Source organism: Urocampus carinirostris, chromosome 14 (genome assembly GCF_059441175.1).
Source record: "Urocampus carinirostris isolate Australia breed hairy pipefish chromosome 14, RoL_Ucar_1.0, whole genome shotgun sequence".
NCBI lineage: Eukaryota > Metazoa > Chordata > Actinopteri > Syngnathiformes > Syngnathidae > Urocampus > Urocampus carinirostris.
In genome coordinates, this window is record NC_142362.1 from 17,938,918 (window position 1) to 17,956,255 (window position 17,338).

Here is a 17,338-nt window from a genome sequence, read left to right on the forward strand (position 1 = left end):
AGAGAAAACAGAATACATATTCAGAAAGGAGTGAGCAGAAGCATAGCTTCTTAGCTCTCACCCCTTTTTATACTAGAAGTATGAAAACAGATACAAGTGCAAAAGAAAAGTTTGGAGGGAGTTCAACAAAGAACCGCCAACATGAGTTAGCGACACTAAATTAAGAAATTAGTTCCATCAGCTTCAAACTCTCCAGGACACCCATAAGACGGAAGACCACGTATATTGACAAGCCCCATGTAAGAAGGATTACCGGACTATAAGCCGCAGATTTTGTCACAACCTTTCAACCCTGGGGCTTATGCAACGATGCGGCTAATTCATGCATTTTGCAGTAAAGGTTAGAGTAAGACAGCTGGAATATACAGTGAAGAAAATAAGTATTTGAACACCCTGCTATTTTGCTATTTCTCCCACATAGAAATCATGGAGGGGTCTTAAATTTTTATCGTAGGTGCATGTCCACTGTGAGAGAGATAAACTAAAAAGAAAAATCCATAAATCACAATGCATGTTTTTTTTAACAATTTATTTGTCTGATAAAGCTGCAGATAAGTATTTGAACACCTGATAGAATGAACATTTATATTTGGTAAAGTAGCCTTTGTTTTCGACTCCAGATGTCAAAGGTTTCATGTAGTTTTTCACCAGATTTGCATACAATGCAGGAGGGATCTTGGCCCACTCCTCCCCATAGATCTTCTCTAGAGACCCAGCCACGACCCATCTTCAATGCTCTGTCTGAGTGAAGGAGGTTGTTCCCCAAAATCTCACCATACACGGCCCCAGTCATCCTCTCTTTAATGCAGAGCACTCGTCCTGTACCATGTGTAGAAAAGCACTCTCTAAACTTGATGTTACAAACCCCCTGCTTTAGAGTAAAAATGGTGTTCTTCAGGTTGTACTCTCTATTCTTCTTCCTCTAAACACGCTTAGTGGAAAAATGAACAAAAAGTTCTATTTTAGTCTCATCTGACCATTACACTTTCTCCCACGACTCCTCTGTATCAACCAAATGGTCACACTTTCTATAATTCTTCACAAGCTTTTTACACGCTTGTGCAGGTATTTTGGCCTATTCCTCTATTCAGATCTCTTCTAGATGATTGATGTTTTGGGGCTGTGGTTCGGCAACAAGGACTTTCAACTCCCTCTACAGATTTTCAATGGGGTTGAGATCTGGAGATTGGCTAGGCCACTAAAAGACCTTGAAATGCTTCTTATGAAGCCACTCCATTGTTGCCCTGGCTGTGTGTTTGGGATCATTGTCATGCTGAAAGACCCAGCCACATCTCATCTTCAATGCCCTTGCTGATGGAAGAAGATTTTTACTCGAAATCCTTCGATGCATGGCACCATTCATTCTTTCTTGTACACAGATCAGTCGTCCTGGTCTCGTTGCATGAAAACAGCCACAACCATGATGTTTTCACCCCCATGCTTTACAGTGGGTATGATGTTCTTCGGATGCAATTCAGTATTCTTTTTCCTCCAAACATGAACCTGTGTTTCTCTAATCTTTTCAAGTAGGAGAACTTGCACAATTGATGGTTGACTAAATACTTATATTTACTCCTTTTTTTCTGGCTTACCTGGTTACCTCCCATGCCGTGACAGTTGAAAAAGCCAACTTTCTCGTTCTCCTTTCGGCCCATGTTGTCAACGCATTGGTTGGTTTCAACGTTCCTGATCTGATAACATCGAGAAACACAGGTGCGAGTCATTGTAAAATCAGTTATCAAACACAATCAAAGTTGTAATACACTTTTCTGACAACGGAAATATTTTCGAGCTTTTTAGAAAACTTTGCTTTCAGACGTAATCATTCACCTTAGTTATTGTGCATTTTAACTCAAAAGAAACACACTAACCTGGATTGAACAAATACAGAGGACTCCCGGGGTACAATGACCCTGCCACCATGCAACTTTTCACTTTACGGTGTGAAATAAAATGTTTTTCGGACCCTCTTTTTTGCATTTACGCGCCAAAATTACCTGTCAGCTTTAGGTAAACATAATTTAAAATGCTAATCTGCTATTGGTCTGCGTAACAACATCATGAAAATGCGGGTATACTATTTGCTGAATTACCTTCAACAATGATTTTCTATCCCTTTATTCAGTTCAAAATCTTGTGTGCAAGTCATTGATACATTGCTGTATTTTTTTGTCATGTATTTGCAATGGTTTACAAGCATTGCTGTGATGCTAATTGGAGATGAGAAAAACATAACAGTGGAAACGAAGCTTGCAATTATCAAGCAATACGAAGTTGGCACAACATTCGCTCCTAACTCTAGTATGCAACCAATTGACGATCGAGTCTATTATTAAGAATAAGGAGGCGATTAAAGAAAGACAGCCTGCTAAGGGCATGACAAGTCCTGCAAGTGAAAGTTTTTTTAATTAATTTTTTATCCACTGTTACTTTTTATTAGAGGTATCAGGGGTTTGGAGGCCATTAGCTATTTACCATAGGTTTCCATCCTCCAATAGGGCAATTTCACTTTGTGATCCTAGCCTCTGAAAGGACTGTCTTCTCAAAGTACAAGGGATTTACTGTACTTTGATCCGATCTGATTTTAAGAGCTGAAACAGATACTTATTATTTGCCCATGACAACCTGCCTGGAGTCCTGATCCAAATTGTTTGTTTTTTAAATTATTTTTGTATATCCAATAGAACAGTCAACATATTGCAGCCATTTTTTCTCCATGCTCTATTTTATGTTTATGTTTTATGAGGCCGTCTTATGGATGAAAATCAGGCGCCGAACAGCTCTGCAGAGCATTTGTAGACCCGGCAGACTCGAATAATGACTCAAAGTTTCTCACATGGCCAATTTTTTGACAGTTGAAAAATCTCTGCGGGTACCCGTGAAAAAAGCGTCCCGTCGGTTTGTTCCGTGGCCCGAAACGTACCCGCTTTGTCGGCTCTGAACGTAAGAGTGAATGCTTTTGGCCTATGGTTGGCTAGGCAACATCATTTGCCGATTAAGCCTCAGGAAAACAGCGGTCAACGGTGCATTCAATATTCAAGGTCGCCAGTCCTTGCTGTTTAGAGAAGACGGCAAGGATGATTTTTCAGGGTACTAACACCTTTTTCATGCCCAAATTCAAGCACTTTTTAAAGGGACATATAAATATATATATACACATTAGGGCTGTGTGATTTATCATACCAGTCCTGCAATTTCGATACGATTTTTGATTTGAAAAGAAAAGTTCATTTTCTGTGCTTGTTTTTTATTTTTTGTGAACACCCAATCCTCCTGTTGTCCTCGGGTCATGCCCATACCACCGTGTTGTTAAAAACCCTGAAAAATCAGATTACAGACACTGCCCTACTTACGATCGTTGGAAGGTTGAATTTGTTCGTAAGTAGCTTTAGTGCTAAATTTTGAATGGAATGTATGTTTAAATGAAATGAAATGATCTTCATTTATATAGCGCTTTTCAAGTCAATGACTTCCCAAAGCACTTTACAATGTGCTCCACATTTCCCAATAGCGGCCTTGCAGCCATGTAAGGCGCTAACCTGCTTATTGGGGGTATTATGGGTTCAGTGTCTTACCCAAGGACACTTTGACATGTAACACGGACGAGCCGGGATTCGAACTGGGATCCCTTGATCCCAAGACGAGCGCTCTACCTCCTGAGCTACTGCCGCCCCATTTAAGGTTTATATACTGTAGGTGTTTAAGTAACCTGTATCGTGTCCTAAAAAATAAACATTTCATAAAATAATATGCCCTATAAAGATGAATAAAGTTGAATTTAACTTACTTTTGGAAGATGCGCTTCATGTGTCTCTCCTTTGTGGTAAAAAGTAGCCGAAAAAAAACGTTCCAACCATTTTCTCAGCCGTATCAAGCTTTCTTATTCCACTTTCATTTCAAAACAAACGGCTCGCCTCTTCCTTATACTTTACACCAACCATATTGAATGGATGCACGAGATATTAAACAATAAAAATGTCAAAGTTCAGAGGGTGCTGGAGGTAGTATAGACATAGACTGTATAGAATGTTTACACACAAACTAGGAAGAGATAGTGGAATTTTTCTTCTGGACGGATGCTGGGTGACCTCGTACAGCGCCACACGCCGGTAGCGGCGGAAAGAAGCACTACAGTAATGTTCCGACTCGGAAAGTTCACACAATACAAAATCTAACTTACAGCAATGTCCGGGTATTTTTCACGTGAGTTGATTGGTCGTAAGTGTGGGAGTGTCCATATATGTTATTTACCAAAAGTCAAGTGACATTTATTTGTATAGCCCTAAATCACAAAATGTCTCTAAGGACAACACAGGACCAAATTATACCAACACCTGATCTGATACCAACATGCTAAATGTTATGACTTTTACTAAATTGTTTAGAAAAATGAAATGTTGTTTTTATTCACATTTCCATGTAACCTGTGTAAAAAAGTACAAAAATGCCCCTTAAAATGAAAGTACTGGGGTTAATTATGTTGATATCTTTTAACTTAAGAATACTGGGGAGCTTTGTTATGGTTAGTGTTTGGCGATTATAGAAACTTAATACATCACATCGCAATGACGATTGGATTTCGGTTAATCGTGCAACCCTAATACACATACCAATAATATATATATATATATATATATATATATATATATATATATATATATCAGTGTATAATCAGTGGGCTTGGGGGTAGGGCGCCTGCCCAGAGACTGGGAAGTTGCTGGTTCCAGCCTCAGCAGGGTCATACCTAAGACTTTGCCTCCCTGCTTGGCGCTTGGTATTAGGGTTTGAAATTGGGGGCTTTGGTCACATAATGACTCCCAACGAGATGTTGCAACACATCAGTTGGGTTGAGTGAGGCGGGCTGGGAATCCCCTCCTCTGTATCAATCTCCCAGAAAGAGTCAGAAATGTAAATGTGTTCTTGACTCTAGCCACCTCCCACTAGAGGAATATGGCTCCGGAGTATCTATAATAATATAATTTGTTTATTATTTATTTTAAATTTATCTAATTTGTCCTAAAGCAAATAAAATGAGCAATGATGCAAATTACAACATTGTCAGAGAACACCAAAAATAAAAAAATAAAAAATACAATGATCAAAAGCTCATACTTCACCAAGCGAGTAATATCTTCGAGGGATCTGAGAATCCGGGTAGACGTTTTCTAGGTACCAGGAGAAAGGTCTGCACTTTAAGGCTCCTCGGAGGGCTTTGCGCGAAGAGACGTCCCCGTAGTTGACACGCATCACCCCTGCGGACAGTTTGGATTTTAGGATTCCATCATCAACTTATTTGAATTCAAAACCAACTGAAAATCATGCTCATTTGTTTCAAGCTTTGAAAATAAATGACAGAACAAGGAATGAAAGCGCTAGCGTTATTTTGTGAAGATTAGCTTACATTTTACAGTGAGTGCCGAGATTAAATTCGGTCAAATGAATTTTCCAACCAATTAAAGTAGAAACACGTAATTATTCAGGAATAATGGAGCATCTGCAATTGAAGAAGACACACTACCAAAGCCTAAAGCAGGAATGTCAACCATATAGCCAATCAGTTTGATTATCATTATGTCTGAGTGTTAAAATTGAGCCTAGTAGGGCCTCGCCTAGTAGTTTGATCTGATGTTATTGCCTGTTCACTGCTAAAATTCTTATTTTGTATTTCGTTTTTAATTATTTCAAATCAGTATGACGATTGAGGCAAGAATATTTCTATTCATAGCTTTAGTTTGTTTATGTTTGTGGTGAGTTGGTTCAGATGTAAAGCTGCATCTACTCAACTGGTAAACAAATACAAATTGTGAACATATTTCATGCAAAACGTGAAAAGTATTTTGTCAATTGTTTGGGAATAAAGGTGTTGTGCTCATTTTTGTAGAGTAAGATATTAATGTAGGCTGAATGATAACACATAGTACTGAAAAACAAAGCTAAATCTATAGAGTTTACATTTTTTTTCACTAATCTGCCCCCCGAGCCAAACAGAGTTTGACATGCCTGGCCTAAACAATAGCTTTTGGCAAAATTCTGAAACCTAATTCTAAATTTTTTGGCATCAGCCAAAGACAAGAGATGAAATCTGGTGTTAGTCCTCAATTAAAGCTGGATTTTCCCAGAGCGTCTGAAAAACCAAATAACTCTAGTTGCTCGAATCAAGAGGTCGCAGGTTTGATTCCCGGCTCCTCCGAGTTATATGTCGAAGTGTCCTTGGGCAAGACACTGAAATCCCTAATGCATCACTGACGCTGCTATTGGTTGGTTAATGTGTGTAAACGTGTGAAGCACATTGTAATGCGCTTTGGGAGGTCTTCATTGATTTGAAAAGAGCTATATAAAATTGCAGAACATTTACATCTGGTCTTAGTGGCTAACTGTGGCGGCTAGCTGAAGAAGGCCAGTAAAAGCTAACGGGCAACAGGGATATATCAAGTTTCGTGAGCCTGAATCACAGAACTCCACCAGATTTTAGTAGCAAGCCATAACCTGCATCCAAGCGGCTAACATGAGTGGCTAGAGAAGAAAAAAATTAAATACAACGATCAGTTAAAGAATCAAAACCTCTAAAATCATGGGGGACATGAGTCCCTCAAGGACCGAAGTGCCCAGGGATCCATGAACCGAGCATGCCGTCCCAGTCTGATGCGGAAATAATAATTTATGCGTTTGTTACCTCCAGTCTCGATTACTGTAATGCACTACTCGCCGGTCTCCCGAAGTCCAAAATCAAGAGCCCGCAGCTGGTCCAAAATGCTGGAGCGAGGATTTTAACGAAGACAAGAAAGTTTGATCTCTACCCTGATTTTAGCTAACCTGCATTGGTTCCATGTTAGGTTCTCTTTGTAGTATTCAAATTATGCATGGACTTGCTCCTTCATATCTTTCAGATTTAATTATGAGTTTGAGTTTTTCCTTGCCCCCGTGTAGGTTTTAGATCAGGGGATGGTGTAATAATAGCCTGTTGTTTGCAATAATCTGTCGTCTGTACAGATCTTTGAGACTCCTTGTGATTAAGGGCGTCCCAAAAAAACATGACTTGACTTTTGCATTTTATTTGAATCAGTCGTGTTTTATTCAAATGATTCAATCATTTTACGCCACTAGGGGTCACTACATGATACACACTGTAACTTTACGATGAAAGCGACCAAGCCCGCCTTTTGTTTCACTTATCCCCTTAGCTTCACATTTCCTCCTGAGTTCCTAGCATCACATGTTGCACATGATGAATGGCCTCTTTGATGGCGGAATCGTCGGTGCAGCACGGGACTGGCGAGGAGATGTTCTTTTAATAGCCGATCATCAGGTTGTATTCCGATTCCTAAAGCCCCCAGTGGAACGGCTTCGCCATTGAGGCGCAAAACGTTCATCCATCACTTTACACCGGATCATCGTCGTTTTTAAGGCGAGTCGAAAGGTCGCCTGTCCGCATTCGAGGTGATTTACTGAAGTTTCCTGGAAGGCTGGACGCTAGCTAAAATATTTAGGGGTACATTTGCAAGGGGCACGCTAATCATATTAGGAATCGGTTTGGTAGGAAGGGGCTTCAGATTGCTTCTAGTGTCGTGAAACCTTGTCTGCTGTGTCATAGGAAACAATATTCAAAATGAACTAAATTACTGTATATCCTGAATGACGCGTATAAAGTCAAGTCAAGTCATGTTAATTTATATAGCCCTTAATCACAAGAAGTCTCAAAGGGCTGCAAAGCAAAATCACCAATTTTTCAGAAAGAGTGCAAGATTTAGTAAGATGAAAATGTGTGACGGCTGAGTATTCAGCCTGGCATTCTTTAAAAAGTATTTAGAAAACTCACCCCCCCTTAAAGGTTTACAAGCTTGGCGATCGGCATCACGACCTCGCAACTCGCCTTTATTTTATATTAAAAATCGGATTAAAGTTTTTCTTTAACATTGTGGTTGGAATCAAACCCGGGTCGCAGTGATAAGAGCGCCAAATTGTGACTACTGGACCACCAGTGATAAAAATATCATACGAAAATCTATTAGTTTTTATAATCACACCATTGTTATCTACAGTACTGACAAAAAATGTATAACCTATTTATTTAATGTCCTTCAATGTTCGATTCATCTTTGTCAAGGTTAAAACTTGAGTTTGTGATGGAAAGAAGAAAATAACACACTCTGAATTGGAAACTTCCATTGGAAGTGCGTACTTCCACGATCGGATCAGGGAGAGATAACGCTCCTCCTCTAACACAAGGTTCATTTACTGTAAAACACAAGTAGGAAACTACACATCTGATTGGTTTATATGAATACAGGAAAAGAATCTGATTGGTTTAGACAGGAATCACATATATGAATGCAGTGTATAATGTTGGTCGAGAGATGGCGTGCGAGTATAATAAATGAGTAATAAGGATAGTGACACTTTATAAACACAATGCCTCTCTGTGAGAAGAAATACTAGCTTTCGAGCGGCTTGGAATGTGGGAGTCAAAGTAATCTTGATTTAAGCCTCATAGTGGCCTTCAAGTTGTAACTTTTTAAACAGAGGCACATCCGTTGGTGCCTGAGAACGTATTCTCCTGGCCTTGAAGGTGTTTGCGAAATCGTAAAACCACACACTTATTGAGCACTATAGAAATATAAAAGTTTAAAGATATAAGAGTATAAGCGTAAGGGTATAAAAGTATATATTGGGTACATGAGTATAGAATATAGTATAGAAGGCACATTTAGACCACAATTTCTCTTACAATCATCAGATACACCAAATAGTTTTTTCCCTCGTCTCCATTTCTCCATTCTCTAACATTAGTCCCTAGTTGGTTGGTTGGTTGGTTGGAGCCCTTAACCGATAGGGTCGTAGGGGCATCATTTCCTGTAGTGTGTCTTGGGCAAGTACAACCTGTTGGTGCCCATCCCTCTCCAGGCCAACATATGTTTCCACCCGGTCTTGAACCGGGGACTTTTTGCAAAAAACTACTTTTAGGGGTGTGCCCTACAATCCGTTGCAGTTTACAGTCTCTGGTACCATGACTAAAACGGTGTGATTATGAGATAAAACGTAATACCCTTTCGTTAGTCATTTATATCACTGGTGGTGCTCTCACTGACTCAACCCGCGTTCAATTCCCATTGCCTCCAAGGTTTTGAGATTGTGTTCACCGATAATTTTCAACTGATCAATCATTGCACAAATACGGTGAAACCTAGTGTACTACACGCACTAAAACGTTGTTCTTTTTTTAGGTAAAAAGCGTTATACACAAAAATGTAGTATCGGCCATGTTAAACAATGTTGCCCGTTATCATTAAATAGGGCAAAATAAACCAAGTTAGCAGATAATTATTCTTTTCTCGTTTAAAAAAGAAAAAGCAAAATGAGCAAAAATAGAACGTAAAATAAATTGAGTAAAATGTAAATTCAAACATGATATATTCTGACAATTGATCAAAAATGGATTTAAAGGGACATTGTGTATTATTTACTGTGGTAGTCGTAGTACTAGTGGTGAAAAAAAACTCAACAATATTGATTAGAATAAAAACCCAAAATAAATTAAGTTTCATAAAAAGTTCATCCTTGTAATAATCAAAAAAGTTGGTTTTTATTTTACATAACATGAGGCTCACTTATAGGGAGCTGACATGATTGTCAGCCATCTTGCTGCTACAGGTACCCCCCAAAACCTCATGACAGGCTGTGCAAAAAATGAGAAGAAAAATGGGTGTGTGGTTTGGTCACTTTGAGTCTCTATTTTTTCTAATCTTCCTTGTTTTGTAGCACACCTTTTCGGTTGCACTACACGATAAATCGACATCTAGTAGTGAAATATTACACACTGTCCCTTTTACTGTAGCTACATTTATCAGTACCTGGCGAAATGATATAAAAGAAATCTTTGAACTCGTCCATCCAGACTTCAGCCAGACGCCGGTTGTTTTTGTTGATGACTTGTCCCGTTCCTCCGGGAAAACTGTAAGGAGTCGCCTTGCGGAAAACGTGGCCCACGTGGGAACACGTCACGATTTCCAGGGAGCCACCGCACTGCCAGATCTGAACACACAAATAAGTGAAGTGTGCCTCGATATTTATTTTTTAAATTAAAGAAAAGTGCGCTGTAGTTCAATTCAGCTTGAGAAACTCTGTCCTAAGGGCGTGACTTTTTTCACAAGTTTTAGTTTTAAAATCAGTTTTGATTTGTTGCCTCTTACTCTCTCTGCATCCACCCACCACTCCACTATACCCGCTCAGGTTACGTTCAGACCAAAGGTAAATTGATTTCATTTATGTATTCAGAATGTTATTCAAGCATATACATGTGTATTATAAATAAGTAATACTTACTTTATATAATTTGGTTTACTTAATGTTTTGATCTAGGGGACCATAGGTTTCTATCTAGGTTTTTTATTGTTGTTTAAGCATATACATGGATACTGTATTACATGTAAGTAGTGCTTACAATACATTATTTTGTTGTTTTAATGTTTTTATCTGGGTACATGGGGTTTAGAAGACCTTAGCTAATTAGAAGGGGATATGCTAAACAGCAATATCACTTTGCGATCTTAAACCTTAGAACTAATTAATATCTTGCCTTCTTCCTAATTTCTGTTGTTTTTGCAGATTTATCACCCACAAAAGGTTTCAGATCATCAAAACAGTTTTAATATCACAGAGACTAAGAAATACAAAATGCAGCTTTGAAATGTTGATTAAGGGGAAAAAAAAATCAAAACCTATTTGAAAATGTAATTGCCCCCTGAACCTAATAGCGAGTCGGGCCACCTTTAGAAGCGATAACAGAAATCAAACATGTACGCTAATTGGTAATGAGTATTTCACAACGCTGTGGAGGAATTTTGGCCCATTCTTCTTTGCAAAATTGTTTCAAATCTGCCATATTGGGGAGGTTTTCCAGCATGAACTGCCCGTTTAAGGCCACGCCACAGCATCTCAATTGGATTTAAACCTAGACTTTGACTTTACCACTCCAGAACCTTTATTTTTTTTGTTTTTTTTTGCCATTTAAAGGTTGACTTGGTGGTGTGTTTTGGATCATTGTATTGCTGCATGTTCCAAGAGTGCTTAAGTTTAAGGGCATGAACTGATGACCGGACGTTCTTCTTCAGGATCTTCTGGTAAACACCAGAATTCATTATTCCGTCAACCACAGCAAGTTGTCCTGGTCCTGGAGCAGCAAAGCTGCCCCAGACTATCACACTCCTACCACCATGGTTTACTGTTGGCATCATGTTTCTTTTGTCAAATGGCGTGCCATTTTTACGCCAGATGTAATGCGCAGCACACCTTCCAAGCAAGTTAAATTTTTGACCTCCACAAAATGTTTCTCCAAAAGTCTTGAGATTAATCAAGATGCTTTATGGCAAATGTAAAACAACTGTGTTCTTTTGTGACAGCAGTAGGTTTTGCCATGAAACTCTCCTATGGATGCCATTTTTTGACCAGTGTCTTTCTTTTAGTGGAGCTAGGCCTGGAGTTCCTTGGATGTTTTTTGAGGTTCTTTTGTAACCTCCTTGAAGAGCCGTCGTTCAACTCTTGGAGTTGGACAACCACTATTATTTCATGTTTTCCTTAAATAAGAAAGCCCCATTGTTTTCTTCTTTTTTTAACCATAGTTTTCAACGATCTATCCATTAATACAGTACAATAAAACACTTAATTGATAAGGAAGATGGTGTTTTGTTTTTGTTATTTCAGTAAAAAATATCTTAGGAGCGAGTAGTTATCTACCATCTTCCACAATGCAAAAAAAACTATTTATTAACCCATTAAGAGAAAATATAGCTTATTTCAAGAGTATTTTGATTGTCTCGTTTCTTCAATAAAATGGGAAAAATCATCTTTAAAAACAAAACAAATTATCTTATCCAGCAGATGGCAGATTGCATTGCTTATTTTAAATTTCAGATTTGAAAGAGGTATAATGGTTTAATTTCCTTAAACAAATATCTAAAACACTTATTCGCAGTTCATATTTGACAATTGTGCTTATTATAAGAACTAGTTCGATTTAATTCAAGAAATAAGTTAAAAAATAAAGTAAAATATGAAAACAATGCGTAAAATAAGCACAAATATCTGTCAATTTGACTTTTGAAGCCATACACTCTTAAGGTCAGAATGTAGAACCTTATTTGTCTACTGTACTCCTCCCACAAAATCTTTTGCTGTATGGAATTTGAACTTGGACGGTTGATTATATCCCCAAACCACACAGGTCGTAGGGGCATCATTTCTTGTGGTGTGTCTTGGCCAAGTCCAGCCTGGTGGCGCCCATCCCTCTCCAGGCAACATATGTTTTCACCCGGTCTCGAACCGGGGTCCTTTCGCGCGGTAACCACAGCACGACGGAAACATACTCATCAAATATCAATAAAACTCTTCATCCATACTGAACAGCAACAAAAAGGACCAAACGTTGCCATGGAGATGGAAAGGTCGGCACAAGGCTAATCTTAACCATTTGGAGAGTAAGCGGCATCCAGTGCATGCTCATTAAATACATCAGAGATGGAGCATGAGAACAAAAACGAGTAGATAATTGGCATTTGATGGAATCTGCTTAAAAGCCTTTTTTGTACTTAAAAATACTGCAAGAAAAAAAACAAATTGGCACGGTGACACAAGGGTGTGAAAAATGTGTTGGCTCACTCTGAATGACATCTCCAGGTTTTCTCCTCCCCAGATATCCATTCCTGGATCATAGCTGCCGATCTCTTCAAAGTAGCTTTTGTCGATGGAGAACAACCCTCCTGCCATGGTGGGGGTCCTTAGACAAAAACATATGTCCAAAATCAGACCCCCGGGATACAGTTCAGTGAAAAAAATGGGGGGTTTTCGGCATTTTCCCTTCTATGCAACAGCAAACTATTGTGCGCCCCAAAACGTTCAACAGTAATTCTTTGTGGTGTTTCTTGCTTATGACTGTACGAGCTACGTGCGTCGTACGTCTTTAAAATGCCTGTCTGCTATTGGTCAAATAAGATCCGGTCTGCTATTGGTTTGTGTCACAGCATTGTGAAGATGTCAATATGCTGAACTCCCTCCCACAATGCTTTTCTCTCTCTTCGCCCAGTTCAGAATCTCGTATGCTTCGAAAAGACATAGCAAGTGGGCAATAAAATACTGTATTTACCATTGTTGTGTTTATTAGCTATGGATCCCAAAGATAAAGGTAAAAGCAAAAACATGATAACTATGGAAACCAAGCTTGCCATTGTGCATAAATACAAAATATATATTGTTTGTTACCCTCGCTGAGGAATATCAATTGAATGAATGAAAAATCTCGCAAATGTTGATTTCAGTATTTCCTTCTTCTACTTCAAAAGTGAGATTTTAATAAAATAAATGTTTTTCTGGCAGATAATTATTTGCTCACTTTTAGGTTGTGCTTTTTATTTTTCTAGACCAAAAATTAAAAACAGGTTAAAACATAGTAAAATCCAACATTACAGCAAAGTTATGAACCAAAATGAATGACCTGTAGTACCTCCTGCGCCACGATAACAAAAAATGATTTAAAAAAAAAAACCTTTACACTGTCAATTAAGTCAACGTGAAAATTTAAGCCTGAAGACAAAAGCATGAAACTGGTGCCGGGAATTCATTTTTAAACATTTTCAACGAACCCGGTAAGAAGCATGCCGACTCCACTTGAATGTGATGCTGGCAAACTAAGGATTCATTAATCCGTCCTGAGTGAGGGGCGGGAACGGGTACCAATTAGATGGCGTTGAAATCCCTGAAACGTTTTTGAGAAGCAGTGGAATGATCCTGTAGTTGTAACGACTTTTGACTTACAGATTTGTATTAATAACCAGTTACAGTACAGACGCTGCCCTACTTTCGAACGAAATTGTTCATAAGTTGAATTTGTTCGTAAGTAGCTTCAGTGCTATATTTTGTATGTTTAAGCCTTGTAAAAGTAACCTGTATTGTCTCATCTCATTAGCCGTACCGCTTATCCTCATTAGGGTGGCGGGGGGGCTGGAGCCCATCCCAGCCATCTCCGGGCGGTGGGCAGGGGACAGCCTGAACTGGTTGCCAGCCAATTGCAGGGCACACAGGGACAGACAACTCATTCGCTCATTCACACCTAGGGACAATTTGGACCGGCCAATTCACCTAAAATGCATGTTTTTGGAACGTGGGAGGAAACCGGAGTGCCCGGAGGAAACCCACACAAGCACGGTGAGAACATACAAACTCCGCACAGGAAGTCTGGAGCTGGATTTGAACCCACGACAGGTTCCCATGACATGAACTGTGCCGCACAAGCGCTAACCACTGCGTCGCCGTGCTGCCCCAACCTGTATTGTTTTGTACTAAAAAATAAACATTTCATAAAAAATATGCTCTATATAGATAGATAAAGTTAAGTTTAACTTACTTTTGGAACATGAGCTTCAAGAGTTCGGCGCCTTCCTCCTATATGGTAAAAAGTGGACCTAAAAAAGGCGATCTAACCCTTTTCTCAACCGCATCAAGCTCTCTTATTCCACTTTCATTTCAAAAGAAACGGCTCGCCTCTTCTTTACACTTAACACCAACCATATTGAATGGATACCCGAGATATTAAACAATAAAAATGTCAAATTTATTTGTGTGCTGGAGATACAGTGCAGAATGTATGCACACGAACCAGGAAGTAAAAGCCGGATTTCTTCTTCGGAGTGGATGCTGGGTGACATCTCACAGCACCACACGCCGGTAGGAGTAAGAAGCACTAAAGTAATGTACTCGGAAAAAGGTGCACACGATACAAAATCTAACTTACAGTAATGTCTGGACATTTTTCAACACCCCGCCATTTTTTTCGTATCTACCGTAATGTTCGTAAGTAGGTGAGAGTCTGTACTCGTTACAGACAAAAGTAATTGCGTTCCAGGACTGCTTTACTCCCAACACTGCTGATGGATAGAGACATCAAACATCATGTTGTTGTAATTGAGGTTTTTTTTCTGCGCACCTGACAGGAAGCGTTCTATCCCCCTTGCGTCGATCCATCTCCCTCTGCGGTACCGGGTACCAGCGAAAATTCAGTTTCCAGTTGAATCCTCCGTAGGTCATATCGGAGCCCGCCATGTATTCGAAGGTCTCGTCGCTGATCACGTCGATGATGGGGCAAACCACTGCTGTCCTGATTCATTTAAGAAAACAGTGAGAAAGGAATGTGACTTAGTTGCGGTTTGAATTTTATCCTTTCACCCTTCTCTGTGGTGTTTACAGTTGATCCGTTTCCTATACGTGGCTTTTCTTAGCGTACTCAGGCTGCCTCTTACAAATTGCTTGATTTTCCAGGGGAGGAGCAAAAATCCCAGAAAATAAGAAGAGGAAGATTACATTAATCCTTATTGTTGATTTTTGTATTAGCACTCAGGTTTTGGGTTACCTCATTTTTTTCACCTCAAATTTCTTAATGGGCTTTTTGGAATATAAAATGAAAACAAGAGGGCAAAAATGAGAAACCTTTCTTTCCTCTCTCCCCTCTCCCCACTCTCATCTCTCATTTTCCCACTTTCCTTTCTCTGTGTGTGTATGAAGAAATTATCTCCCCCCTAGATTTTGACTTAATTTGACTTTTTTGCTATCTGAAAAAAATGGAGAAAAAAAAACAAACACTGTAAATTATGCTACAGTTAGGTAATCTAGATTGCTCATTTTTAAAGGTGTGTTACTTAGTTGAAAATATTTGACTGGTTTTTTTTTTCACATTACTGAAATAAATCGAAATTTAGAAACCGGGGAAAAATATATTCTGAATATTTAATATATTTAAAGATAAAAATGTCATTTTTAATACAATAAAACTGCCAATATATTTAAAAGAGTAGGAAAAATCTGAACTTGTTCAATTCACACTATATTTTTTACCTTTTTTTGCACTGCAAAAAATCCAGTTCAATAAAAATCCAGAATAAAATTGTTTTTTCCCTGTTTGTGATATTTTTTTCTTATGTCAGGTCGTTTTGAATTGTATAGCCCTTAATCATAGACAACAGACTACTATTAGACCATCCCCTAAACTAAAACCTTAACGATGGCAAGAAAATAACTCTAAAACCTCAGAATGAGGTAATAAAGAAACCATGTAAATGTCTGCACATAAGGTAATCCCCCTTCCAGGATGACCAGGCTGCAATGGATGTTGCAAGGGCTTCAACATTATTTCGTGCTATGATAATTTTTTGTTAATACTGAGAAGTCCAGTTTAAAAATTTCATTTAGTGACATAACAAATATACTACATTAAATAAATTAAAAAAGTAAAGTGAACATGTAGAGTTGGAACAATTCTTTTCTCAAATGCTTGAAACAGCAAAACATTCAGGAAAAATCTATGAAAAGAATAGTTTATTTCTCTTATTTTTTTACTATTACTTGGCACTTCTTATATATTTCTTCAATGATGGAAATGCCCGTTTAAAAACAAGAAAAATACATAGTAAAATAAGAAAAATGATTTGTAAAAAATACAAATTGGAAAAACAATATTGATAAGCTAAGCAAAAATGAAGAGAGGATTTCTTCTTCCGAGGGGGCCATGACAGAAAATGATTGAGAAGCACTGCATAAGCACAAGCACAAAGCAGAAAAAACAATCAATTTTTTTTTATCAGAGTCAACATGCCCCCTACCTGTCCTCCTTGATCCGGGCCAGCAAGGGTTCCAGCCACCCCATAGTGCACTCGCAATGGGCGTCCAGGAAGGTGATGACCTGACCTTTGGTGGCGGCGGCCCCCCTCAGTCGCGCTCGGATCAGACCTGAACGTTGCTCCATCCTCAGGACCTTCACTGGCACTTCCAGGCTCCGCACGTACTTCTCCAGTTTTTTACCTAAGAAGTCTGAAATCAGAATATTCATCTAATGTTATCAATGATTTTATTTTTTTAACGCCACCCAAAAATATCACTCTCTGAAGAGAATAATACCATCAGAGATGAGGTGTCACTCGGTCATTCCCACCTAGGGAACATTTGGACCGGCTAATTAGCCTGCAAATGCATGGTTTTTTGGGGTGAATGTGGAAGGAAACCCACACAAGCATGGGAAGAACATGCAAACTCCAGACAAGAAGGCTGGTAGCTGGATTTGATCCTATGACCTCAGAACTGTGCCGCAGACACCCTAACCACTCAACCGTCGTGCCGTGTAAACTCTATATGTAATTTTAAAAAGATTTATAGTGTAAAAACCCATTGAGTTATAATTCTGTGATTATGTCAAGGGTGCTAAAATATGCCCACTAATGGCCTCTGGTCCATAATTTGGACACTCTGGCGTTATTCTAAAACCCTTAACTTATTCTGTACCATTGATAGCAATAGAAAAGAC

General features: G+C 38.9%; 1 protein-coding gene across 6 annotated transcripts in view; it reads right to left on the minus strand.

The window, feature by feature from the left end:
* galnt13 (polypeptide N-acetylgalactosaminyltransferase 13) overlaps positions 1 to 17,338 on the minus strand; it is a 53,093-nt gene that overhangs the window by 28,316 nt on the left and 7,439 nt on the right. For all 6 annotated transcript variants that reach the window (XM_088352716.1, XM_088352714.1, XM_088352712.1 and 3 more), the window contains exons 5-10: positions 16,641 to 16,848; positions 14,972 to 15,142; positions 12,652 to 12,769; positions 9,849 to 10,029; positions 5,113 to 5,252; positions 1,593 to 1,691 (exon numbers count right to left, since the gene is read on the minus strand). In XM_088352716.1, the coding sequence (XP_088208842.1) occupies positions 1,593 to 1,691; positions 5,113 to 5,252; positions 9,849 to 10,029; positions 12,652 to 12,769; positions 14,972 to 15,142; positions 16,641 to 16,848 (917 nt within the window). The remainder of the gene's footprint in view (positions 1 to 1,592; positions 1,692 to 5,112; positions 5,253 to 9,848; positions 10,030 to 12,651; positions 12,770 to 14,971; positions 15,143 to 16,640; positions 16,849 to 17,338) is intronic.